This window comes from Neodiprion virginianus, chromosome 6 (genome assembly GCF_021901495.1).
Source record: "Neodiprion virginianus isolate iyNeoVirg1 chromosome 6, iyNeoVirg1.1, whole genome shotgun sequence".
In the NCBI taxonomy this organism is placed as follows: Eukaryota; Metazoa; Arthropoda; class Insecta; order Hymenoptera; family Diprionidae; genus Neodiprion; species Neodiprion virginianus.
Window position 1 is genome coordinate 1939343 of NC_060882.1, and position 12518 is coordinate 1951860.

Here is a 12518-nt window from a genome sequence, read left to right on the forward strand (position 1 = left end):
TTTAATCTAATCTTAGAACTGGGAAGGCTGAGAACAAAATTTAAGGTAGTTTACGAGACGCTTGATTATCACGTATTACAGATACCACGGTACGTATAATAATTATCGCCTCGATTACGTTATCGATAAAATGTCGCGATACGTGATAAAAAGAAAATCGAATATAGCAGGAAAATCATTAAAGACGCGATTAGCTTCGATCAAACAGCCCATCCTGTGTTCGAATCGCATGAGGTAGGTACTCGCAAAATATACATTCTGTCTATACCTAGAACTGTATGACACTTTATCTTATAACGGAGATACACAAGAGGAAATGAGAGACGGTGATAAATATGAGAATAAAAAAATTAACAGCGAATTTTAAAGACAAAAGAAAAAACAAGAAACAAAGAGAAAAAAAAAAAAATCACCATCACGACGTAATTTCACCCTATCGATCTGCAGCGGCATAACGAATACGAAGCGTAAGGCATGCTGCCCTGTTCTAAATCCCTCAATTCCTATAGGATAATACACGTGGTATGTACGTGGGATTAAAAATTTAATTACCTTAATTATACGCAGGGTATCGCGCGCATGATTAATATATGATGCGTGTGTGTGTATATGTAGACGTACATACATACATACAGGCATACGTGTTCACCTGATATAATTCTTCATTCGCATTTTATTTTATTTAATTTTTTTTTTCCTTTTTTTTTTTTTTTTTATTTCATAATCCCGATCCTCGCACGAATTAATTACGTGCGGCGATGTCGCCAGGGGGAATAAATTAATATGTACGGTGTAATCTTTTCGGAAAATCTTCTTTCGGAATGTGGAATGAAAATTGAAATTTTTTTTAACTGTACGATTATTAATACAACGATTCGCGCTGAGCTGAATTGTTTTTCATCAATTTTTTAGATTCTAAAAATCAGTAAACATCTCTATTACAGTACAATTATTTTTACACGGTTAGCAAAAAAAACTAAAAATGTCCCAGCGATTCCACTGAAATTTTTCGGTTGACCATTTTTTAATGCATTAATGAGAGACGAAAAAGAAAATAAAACTGAAGATTACAGATTAAATGTTGATATGAGAATTTAAATGTTAAAATCACAAAAATGTGTGTCATATTTACTGATAGAAATGTAACAAATAACACAGATATAAAGTGGATCTGCTAGGACATTATGTTTAGGAAAATTTTTCCAACCATGTATACCCGTGTATGAAATAATGATTTTTGACCCGTTACGATGTCTGAAAAAAAAAAAAATAACTGCTTGGATGAAAAAAAAAGCAGGGAATACAAGACGAACGCTTTTCCAGGGTGTGCAGCAGCCCCTTTAATTTCGAGACATCCTGCAGAGCTTGTGATAAAAGATACCGGAGCCTTTGCCCTAAGGATATATGTAGACATCTAACAATAAGGATACGAATCTGTAAGATGCGCTTGCGCGGCGAGGCAAAAATCACACGCAGCGCCACGAGCATTAAAGATAATTTTCCAACCTATTGTACATATATGCAGTGTATGGATATACCTATACATAAAGTCCCTGTGACAATGTGTATAAATTATTTAATTATAAATACAAAATTTGATGCTGCAGATAAGTCTAGAAATATGGCGGATCGTGTTCATTCATTGGTATTCATTGGATTTTCAATGGTAAGTAAAAAGAAAAGGTAAAGATACTAAATTCATATAAAATATAACTTGTCAATCGTAAAGTACCTATTCTGTTAGTAATTTCTACATACTTGTAAATTTTTCTACCCGTAAAGAATCTGATATCGTATAAATATTCGGGTATTTACCGGTAAATAAACAAATGCTGATTAATGGTAAAATGAAAGAAAAATAAAAAAACAGTTATCGAGTGAATAATTAGTGAATAAAATAAAGAAAAAAGATCAGGTTACTATCGTGTGAATAAATTCGTCGGTTGAAGTAACTTGACAATCGAATCGAGGGTCTCCCAGGTTGGAACGATCGCGACAGTTTTCAGAAATGAGACGCTAAACAATAATTAACCTTAGCGCAAATCCCGAATTCGACAGATTCCGATGACTTTTGTTTGCGTATTATTGAGGACCCTTAACTGAACCAATCAAGACACGATTTTCCTTCATTCGATTGCCGATAGTTTTAATCTCGCGAATGAAATAAAAAAAACTTATCGAATATTTTCGTTTGCATACATTGCATACGCAAAATGGGGCTATCCAAATGAGACATTTTTTCTTCAGTATTATACTCCTGTAAACGTAAAAAGGATAGTGCGATGAACAAAACACGAAGGTGTGATAATTGGCATTTGCAAGTGTATCCGTAAGGTAGCGAGCGTGTAGAAATTGAGAGAGGGGCTCGAAATTGCTGCGACGACGGTTGACGAAGACGACGATGATGGGAAATATTGTCGTCTAGTTCCGCTGATTACTACAAGGAGTATATTACACGTTGGTAGCTAGGTGGCGGATTATGATGATAATAATGATGATGATGATGATGATGAAGCTGTGTGCCGCGGAACCTCACCCTTACACCTCATACCTACCTACACACGTAAAGCAAATTATGACTTTACAACATGTGTTTCAACTCCAACTGCTATCTATCTCTCTCTCTTTTGCCAGAATATTATACTCTTGATTAATCCTAATTCAACTTGTTTTGATTCGGTGTCCTTCACCTGCTGTTTCGTTTGTATTTCCTTAATCATCTATATTATACTGTACTTCCCTCTTCTTCATTGGGACCTAATCTCAGGCTACGGCATAAATAAATAAATCGCATCTAATCTAATCTAATCTCTCTCTATCTCTCTATCTCCCCCTTTCTTTTCCGCTTCTTCTCTCTTTTCGCTTTCTCGATTAAGGTTTGCTGTGATTAATTTCCACAAACTGACCCCCCCCAAGATTTATAATAACACGTTTAGATTATACGTTGTATAGTATAGGTACAAATAGAATTTCAGATATCAGACAATTCTTCATGACGAAAAACTTGACGCGAAGATGATTATTACAATTCTTAGACCGTGGTACAGGGATTTTTGAATTTTGAACAGCAAATGAAAGCATTTTTCACTTCTCGTTTCCTCAATTATCTCAAAGACAAATAAAAAACCAGGAACAAAATAAAAACCAATATTACGTACATGTAATAGAAAACATCGGCGATTCGAAGAAATGCAAAAAATAACCAACGTACGTGATACTTGAAAATGACACGCGTAATATAATATCGAGTAAAAATAAAAAAAACAAGTTATAAAATTCACGTACAATATATGGGAAGAAAGTTGCACAATTCATTGATATGATAATAAAAGAAAGAAGAACTTGGCGAGTCCCAGAAAACGACGATATACGTACGCTACGTCGAAAGAAACATTACAGAGGAGGACGAAGATCGCATGTGACACGGTGTGTGTGTGTGTGTAGAAAATATCTGGAGTGTGCGGCAGAAACGTGCCGTGTATGGTTTCGTGACCTATACAAAGTTCGATGATGCGTGCGAATTTCTCATTCGAATAAGCGAAGGGAACGAAATACGTATAAGAGAGCGTTGAAATAAGAGAAAAGGATGAAATCGAAAAAACAAAAATATATATATATATATATGTATACATACATCGAGGCCGAAAGAGAAGATGAGGAAGAAATAAAACCACCCAAGGGAAAGAAAGAAACACATACGTAATATTTTTTGTATGTGTACACAGAAATTACGGGTGAATTTCGAAAGCTTTCGTTGTACGTATCCCCCCGTGATATATATGCATATACCATGTATATAATGCAGCACATCACTTATACTCTCTCTCTCTCGTTCTCCTTCTACCTGTAATACTGCCCCCCCTCCTCCCGCCGAGTTTTCACATTTTTTTGTTATTTTTTTATTTCATTTTTTTGTTGTCTCGTCGTCTTCTGCAAAGCTCAACCTCTCCACGGGTTCATCGGAGATTTCTGAACCTGCCTAGTTAGTTGACTATAGCTAGTCACCAGTCACCTAGTTGCCACGCTACGATGCCCGATAAGATTACGGTGATTAAGCAGCTCCCCTCAAGTCCCCTCCTCCATTTCGATAACAACGTCGACGTTTATCAGACTCGCGATTTTCCAACCTCCGGCATTGCAGGAGCAAAGCGCGAATATGTGAGAGAAATTGATTGGTAAAAACTGACGATGACGTGGAATAAAATTGCAACGATGATACATTTTTCATTCCTTCCTTGACTTATTCTATTATTTGTTATAATTATCATTTTTCATCACGGTATCATTAATAATTTTCAACCTTGGTCAAACCTTCTTATCGATAATTATCAACTGACTTGTGGCTGTGCTCTTTTATCGTTAAATGTGGTAAAATAAATTTTTCCACGGCTAGTTATCCAAAAATTTTCATTTCGATATTTTTTAGCGATCGTGATAAGTTAACAAACGCGTGTAAGCACTGCGTTTGTTTGTTGTTTTTTTTCTTTACTGACACAAAGCAAAAAAGAGCGCGCAAGTTGTCGCAAAGCTCTAATCGTAAATCTCATCCCAAATTAAAAGTGTATAATTATGATATAATACAACACCAACGAATAGAGTTTTACATTGCACAACTTTACCGTATACGTGATGAACTTTTTTCGTTGTAGGTAATAAAGCGGAAGGTGAGCCCGAACCTGTTACATCCGGTACGCGTATAATCTCTGCCAGGGGTAAAATTTTCAGAACCTAAACGAGCTAGCGAGTCAGTATTCTCTCCCTAATCGCAAAGTTTCCGTCTCATCATTATACAATTATTTCGCAAAACGTTTACTCCGTTTATGCGTTAGAATAATTGTTTTGGGACGTACGAGGGTTTTAAAGTGAGGTATAATTATGCGTCTTCGTAACGCAGTTCTGGCAACTAGTCAAAAACAAAGATAAAAAAGCAAAGATCCGTATAAAAAATATGCAGTTTCAGAGTTGTATATACGATAATGATAAAAGTAATAGAAGGGCTGCTGATCGCCGTTCGTTGGCGATACTTGAGCATACAAAAAAAAACTGCAGGTTTACACAGGGTGTGATAACGATGAAATTTTTTGTAAATATCGGCGGTGCAGTGTGGATGGCATGCTTTCGCGAAAAGCTCTCGAGAAGAACGAGGCCGAGCGTATAATACATAAAAAAAGGGGATGAAGGCTGCTGGCAGCCGAACAAAGCCATCAAGGAAACAAATACCACCACCACTACTACCTGACTTAAAAACATCGCGAAAGAGGGTCGCTATCAAAACACAAACGATATCCCGATTATCATATACGTTAAAAACAATAGACAAAGCATCGATGCAACTTATTGCAGAATAAAGATGAAGTATAGAAAACTTGGATGGTAATAATGCAACGATTGGGGAAAATAAAACTGAGAGTGCAAGAAAGTAAATAAATAAATAGATAGATATAATTCTCTTTCTCAATTAGCCGTATAACGCCAAGCGTGCGTGTGAAATCGCCGTCGAAATATTACGGTGTACGATATAAACAAGCCCGTAAATAAGTAAAGAAAAAATGAAGGAACCAGAACAGCAGCAGAGGTCACGCGTTATATTGAACAACCTATATTTCGACGCATATTACTTTAGCCGTGCTTAAACCGAAGATTTAAGGGCGGTACTAAGAGAGGGGGAGAGAGAAAAGAGGGAACTCGGAGCGCCAGAAACGACCCTGTGTAAGCGCCCCGCGATAAGAGAGAAGGATTTCACGGCGTCGCGGCGCATTGCAAACCCTTCTTTTTCTTCTTCATCTTCTCTTCTTACTAAATGCCCGATATAATACCAGAGAGCGAACCGAAATTTCCTTCTTCCACCGAAATTAGCGCCTGACCGTCGTTTCAATCATTCTTGACACCGTTGTAATTGCACCTTGATTATACATCGACTTTTTTTTCCCTAGGCAAGGAGGGAGGGGAGGAGGATACGCGGCAGTGGCTTGTGTTTGATCAGTTGTATCCACAAACTGCCTCTTCCGAAACGAAACAAACTGCACAGTTTGCATGTAAACGCTACTGACTGTGAATGAATTATCTGCAGGTCAACGAGGAGAAATATCACTTGATTTTCTGATGAAAAAAAAATATATATGTAATGAATAATTAATTTCGATAGATTTTATACATCGAGAACGTTTTAAATACAGAGAGAAGAATACTTCGCGATGATTCACCTGCACCGCGTGTTGAAATTGAAACGAAAAAAAAATAAATGAATAAGAACGAGATCGATGAACTTGGAGTAGTGCAGAGGTTCATAATTTCGACAGAATAACACTATCCTAGATCCCATTAGCAATGTTGAATAACATTGAATTACAACGTTTACTTTCATTGTCCGACACATGTATTGATAATTTATTTCGTAAAATTTCCGCATTTCGCGTTCCAAAGCTTCGCCGCAAGCCCGGGGTGGACGGAATAATGCGTTGGTCTCGCTTTTCAGCGGGTACAACACACGTGCAATTTCCGGGTAAATTTTGTATTTCACTCCGTCGCACCCGCGACTACCGGTTTAAAGCACGTAGGAGCAATTCTTTTCCCCATTTTCCACTCGCAGCGGCGCCGGCAATTCTGTAGATACGAATTGTTACTCTCGTACCTCAAGAGAAAGAAAAAAAGAAAGAAAAAGAGAGAGAGAGAGAGAGAGACCGGCAGTGAAGGTAACGTTTCAAGCGATCTCGCAACGACTCGAGTATAATACACCTGGTTGTCAATTACGGCTGCTAATTATAGCCAGCCTGTTGAATAGTCGAAATTACTTGCCGTGTGTGTGTGTGTGTACTTAAGGAATGCAGTTTTTCCATTGGTCACGTTTTGATAGAACGCGTTTTCTCCCCTCGCTTCCGATTGTCTTCCTCCTTATTTACTTTCCGTACCCAGTGTTTTCTTTTTCTTCACTTTCATTCGACCTGGCGCGTATCGGAGACGGCGACACGTTGCAGCTGATATTTCACCCGCTGCGTATTACGTACAAGTAACACACGTGTGCCTGCGATTTGTCGACGCCGCAGTTTCTGACGTATCGGAGTCCGGCTTTCAGTTTCGAGCGCTTCGCCCTCCGCTGCCTTTTCCCCTTCCCGCAATTTTACACTTTAAAGTTTACGACGAAGGTCGGATTATCGTTGTAATTGGCTGACAAAGCGTGTGCGACTATTTATAGTTTTAGGCTCGATTATTACAACGCGATGAGTGAAAATAGGGAAACGGAAAATAAACGCTTGCGATTATGTCGATCGGGGGTGAAGGCTCGTCCTTGAGAAGGTAGCGAAAGGCGAAAACCCCCCCGGTGATATTTCTATGTATCAAGAAGTCGGCGGACCGGAGTAACGACATACGAATAACGCGTGAAGATTTAAAGAAATATTTGACAAGACGTCGTGGAATCGGTTTGTTGTAACCGGTGCGACGTAAAGTTAGAGAGTGGGCGTATTGACAAGGGGGGGGTGTGTAACCGGTTGGTGAGATGAGAAGAGCGATTCGTGCGATATAACAAGACGGAAAGACGATAAACGGGAGAATACGTCGCGGAAATCGAGGACGAATGATCCCGGCTAGCGGTGAGTGAAAAAAAAAAGAGTCAAGCTTGAGGGAAAGACGCGTTTGTTACTGTCAAAATATCCGGCGTCGTTTGACAGTTTGATACAGAGGATGAAAAATCGGGAGAAACAGAGAAACAGCGAGCGTCGCAACGAGTCAAAATTAGGAGTAGGATTAACTTGTTTTTCGGCTCGGAAGCTGAAGCCGCCGGCCGGATTACAAAAGGGAAAAGTAAAAGGCGTGATCGCCGGGCACTTACCAAGTGAAGAACGGTGTTGACCACCTCGCGATTAGACACCTGTCCCACCTCGATCAGTCCGATCAACACGGCGAATTTCAGGCTATCGTTCATCGCCATCGCGACAACCTCCTCTGGACGTTTTATGTCGCTGAAAGGTGGATTTTTAACGTCCGCCATGGCGGCCGCGCACCCTTTAATTTCACGCTTTTCCCAAACGGTTAAATAATACTTAATATACCGCGCACAACGTTGACTCGTCAATGATAGCTCTTCACCGTCACATGATAATACAACACAAATTGATCTGCCATGTTGGGAAGTGGGTACTGTTATGAGCGGCCTGCCAACCTCGCCGACGACAAGTCACTAGGTCCAACGCGCAGCTGTAACTAGACGAGGAGCGAGCGCCTCGACCGCCTTCCAAATTCAAACGGACGGTTCGTTCACGCGACGCGTCGAACGCCCGGCGTTCAATTTCACGTTGTTGAAACGTCGACGATGAAAAACACGTGAAAGTGCAATTTTTATATACCGCCATTTTATTTTTCTTATATTTGGGGGGGGGGGGGGGGGAGGGGGGGGATCGTTGTCGGTAGTCTGAATCCAGAAGTTTGACCAGATTTTGGAATAGCTTCAGCCGCCATCTTGAATTTATAGTTTAATTCAGAAAATATCGCTATCGTTGGGTAAAAATTTTTGTAACCCAAAGTTAAAGAAAACTAAATACATATGCTACGAGTTTAGTGACGAACATTTTTTAGTCAAAAATTGACAATGGTCGAATTGTTTGACCGAAACAAATTCCCCCCTTCAATTCAAGATTGCGGACGAAGTTACTGCAAATTTTGGTAATAATTCTGAATTTAGATTAATTACCAATGACCTTGCCCCGACGCAGATTGGAAAAAGAATATTTCGGTATCGAGAAATTGCAACTTCGAATGTATACATGTCCATACACGTACATTCCGACTGGACTACAAACAGACACGCGTCGATTGCTACGGCTGATGTTTACATAAAATGAACGACACTCACGACCCCCGCACTTCGTGATATCTCCACGATAACAAGACTGTTTACTTCTCTTTGTTGACTTCCGACAATCGCTGATTACAATCGAGTCAAGTTCTGCATCGGTGCAGTTAAGCGTGTCTATCTCGAAAACACTTGAACAGCAATGAAAAATTGTTGAAAAGTATATTGGGAAGATTTGTTTGCCAACAGAGAAATATTGTCACGGGAAACCGTAGTTAGGTAACTTCATACCGTGAGAATTTGACCGACGCAAATGTAGGACGTCCAGATCCACCGATAATCTTGTTGCTGTCCGTTCCGGGGCCTCTGGACGTGAAATATATCTTCTATAATAACCCACGGTCGAATTTGACAGCCCATTTCAAGTATTATTTTATACATACGCAGTTTTCCGGCGTAGCGGCGTAGAACGACGCAAATTGAACCACAGAATTCAACGTTCAAACATCATCGTCCGACTTCTCGCGATCGTTGATTGTCTCGAATGGTCTCGAATCTTCGAAGCGCCATCTGCCCGCAAAAATTCTAAGCTGTAACCGACGTTCGCAACTGTCGCGACTGAGTTCAGACCGTACAAGCCAGTACAAGCAAAGATGGCCGCCGTCGAAGTAGAGCGTGCTAAGGTAAGCAAAAGTTTTCTGCATAATCAGCGAAGCCTCGTATTCCGGGCTGCGTAAAGGCGCGTCGAAAGGTCGTTTCGGTCGGCGAGTTCACGATGGCGTCGTAAAATCTGCCAAATGTCACCCCGCGTGGAAATTAAACGTCCCTTGAGGCAAAGGGCGTTGGTTCTTTGCTCGACGCCAGCGGGACTCGCGCACACAAATCTGTGACCTGTCACTCAACGGTTAACCCGAAACTCCGTTTTGGTACGATTCACCGTTGCATTGGTCCTAAAAGGCGCTCGAAAAATTATTCATTGCATGTTTCAGCTCGAGGCGAACCTTCGTAACCTTAAACTATCCGGTCACGTCGGATTTGACAGTCTTCCCGATCAGCTGGTCAACAAGTCCGTCCAGAATGGATTTGTGTTCAACATCCTGTGCATTGGTACGTATTTTTGTTTACTTTTCACTCGCTGCGCCCAACTCTGTTCATTGTTTTTCTTAATCGATATTTTCACCCTTCCCGCCGTTTATTCTATCTCGAATCGTTGATTAATTGACAAACTTGTTCGCCATTTACTTGTTGACAATAAAATATGAACTTTAAATTAAGACAATACTATGTCAATAATTCCTTCGATGATTCAATACTGCAGTTACATGAGTCAGTAAAAGAAGAAGTTCCAGTGGTTCATTTTGTAATTACCTGTGTCTTCTTACTTTCATTCGATTTTATTACTATTCTACCAGGGGAAACGGGTTTGGGAAAATCAACGCTGATGGATTCTCTTTTCAACACGAGTTTCGAATCAACTCCGAGTCCGCATAGCCTACCGTCGGTGAAGCTGAAGGCTCATACCTACGAGCTGCAGGAAAGTAACGTTCGTCTGAAGTTGACTATCGTTGATACCGTTGGCTATGGGGATCAGATAAACAAAGAAGACAGTTTCAAGGCTGTCGTCGACTACATAGATGCCCAGTTTGAAGCTTACCTTCAGGAGGAATTAAAGATCAAGCGGTCTCTATCCACTTATCATGATAGCCGCACCCACGTTTGCCTCTACTTTATCTGCCCCACAGGTCATGGGTGAGTTTTTCTCTTGTTGTAAGTGTAGAACTTATCATTTTACTGAAATCACGTTATGTATTTTTTTTTTTTTGCATACCTTCTATTTCAGCTTGAAATCAATCGATCTCGTGTGCATGAAGAAGCTCGATACCAAAGTAAATATCATTCCAATTATCGCAAAGGCTGATACAATTTCGAAGACTGAATTACAGAAATTTAAGGTAGGATTCAATTTATTGCATACGACTCACCGTCGAATATAATTCCATAGCTAGCCGCTGGATCTTCATGCATTCGCCCTCTTCTTTCAGAGTAAAATTATATCCGAACTGCAAAACAATGGAGTTCATATTTACCAGTTTCCAACCGACGATGAGAGCGTATCGGATGTCAATACATCCATGAACGCACATGTTCCATTCGCAGTAGTCGGCAGTACTGATTTTGTACGAGTTGGAAATAAAATGATGAGATCTCGCCAGTATCCATGGGGCACAGTGCAGGGTAATAGTTTTCAGATTTTATACTCAACGTGACAAGCTCAGTAATCTCCCAACTTCTGAGCTTAGTACTTTCTGTAATTTTCTTTATCCGCTACCACCCTGCTTTAACTAAATCCTTTCTTCTCCAGTCGAAAACGAATCTCATTGCGACTTCGTGAAATTGCGTGAAATGCTGATTAGGACGAACATGGAAGACATGCGGGAGAAAACTCATTGCCGCCACTACGAATTGTACCGTAAAAAAAGACTAGAACAAGTAAGTGAATACCCTGACTCGTTTGTTTGATTACATACCATTATACTTTTAGTATCTGCCATTTGCGACCTGCCAATTTGTGTTTCTGTCAGATGGGATTTAGCGACGTGGACAGCGAGAACAAACCGGTCAGTTTCCAGCAGACCTTTGAGGCCAAGCGATCTGTCCATCTCCAAGAGCTTCAACAGAAAGAGGACGAGATGCGTCAGATGTTTGTCGTGCGCGTTAAGGAAAAGGAATCTGAACTGAAAGACGCGGAAAAAGAGGTATACTAGCTTACCAAATGAATAGATATCATTCATTGATTCTTGTTTTTTTTTTTTTTTTTTTTTTTTTTAGTATATTCACAATGTTCCGCTGTTACTCAATCATTGCTTGCAGCTGCACGGTAAGTTTGACAAGCTTAAGAAAGACCACACAGAGGAGAAGAAAAAGCTGGAAGAAAGTCGAAAGAAACTCGAAGATGATATCCTCGAATTTAACAGAAGAAAGTCACAAATCGCCCAGCAGGCTCAACACCATACTTTGACTCTTGGTAAGAGCAAGAAGAAGTAAAATAGAATGGAATCAATTGAGAGAAAAACAAAAGGTAAAGAAGTAACTTTGATGCCACTATATGTATTTATTTCTAGTATTTTCTATTTTTATGATTCTGTATACTTGTTGACCTTTTGCGAGACAAGTGTTTAAGACACGATCCTCCTGTATTACCCAAAGTTTACAATGAATAGATCTATCCATATATAAATTCATTTTACCTTTTTAATAATAAATACTTCATTACGTTATGGTATATCACATATTATATTGTATTTTTGCGGCCGAGAGCTTCTGTTTACTTGCAATGATGAATTTTTCTCCTTTCGTTTTTTCGTAATCACGTAAATTGATGATCCATTGTTGATTTGAATACCGATAAACTTCAATCAGAGTTTAACCAAAAATTGAGATTAAATTCGTCGATTTTTAAAAAATGAACGGAATCGCTTCGAAGCCAAATCACTTTCGAAACTTCGGACAAATTGTAGAATCTTTCTAAGTGCTCTCTTTATATATACCTATTATACATATATTACTTTTTCAAATTACAATCAAAATATATTCTAGATACTTGAAAAAAGAAAAATTTTTCTCGAACTCTTCCATAATTCAATATGCCTCAATTTTGCCTCGCTTCCTCATCACTTATTCCTTGTTTCTGCGGAACGTGTAAATGTGTGGAAAAAAATTGCTCGAACTC

General features: G+C 39.5%; 2 protein-coding genes across 4 annotated transcripts in view; one reads left to right on the forward strand and one right to left on the reverse strand.

The window, feature by feature from the left end:
- Window positions 1-9298, reverse strand: part of LOC124308003 (neurobeachin) — a 240577-nt gene extending 231279 nt beyond the window's left edge. Inside the window, exons 1-2 of the mRNA XM_046770257.1 lie at window positions 8687-9298; window positions 7829-8227 (exon numbers count right to left, since the gene is read on the reverse strand). Of these exons, the coding sequence (XP_046626213.1) occupies window positions 7829-7987 (159 nt within the window). The 5' untranslated portion in view covers window positions 7988-8227; window positions 8687-9298. The remainder of the gene's footprint in view (window positions 1-7828; window positions 8228-8686) is intronic.
- Window positions 9299-9306: 8 nt separating this feature from the next.
- On the forward strand, window positions 9307-12386 carry LOC124308006 (septin-2). Of its 3 annotated transcripts, none has more exons than XM_046770262.1 (8): window positions 9307-9471; window positions 9778-9895; window positions 10201-10537; window positions 10629-10740; window positions 10831-11023; window positions 11151-11278; window positions 11371-11544; window positions 11618-12386. In XM_046770262.1, the coding sequence occupies exons 1-8, from the start codon at window positions 9442-9444 to the stop codon at window positions 11831-11833; spliced, it is 1308 nt and encodes a 435-aa protein (XP_046626218.1). In that variant the 5' UTR covers window positions 9307-9441; the 3' UTR covers window positions 11834-12386. The 3 variants fall into 3 exon arrangements, with proteins under 3 accessions (XP_046626218.1, XP_046626220.1, XP_046626221.1); XM_046770264.1 differs by having other exon boundaries at window positions 9308-9471; window positions 11660-12386; XM_046770265.1 differs by lacking the exon at window positions 9307-9471 and adding an exon at window positions 9522-9714.
- The last annotated feature ends 132 nt before the right edge of the window (window positions 12387-12518 follow it).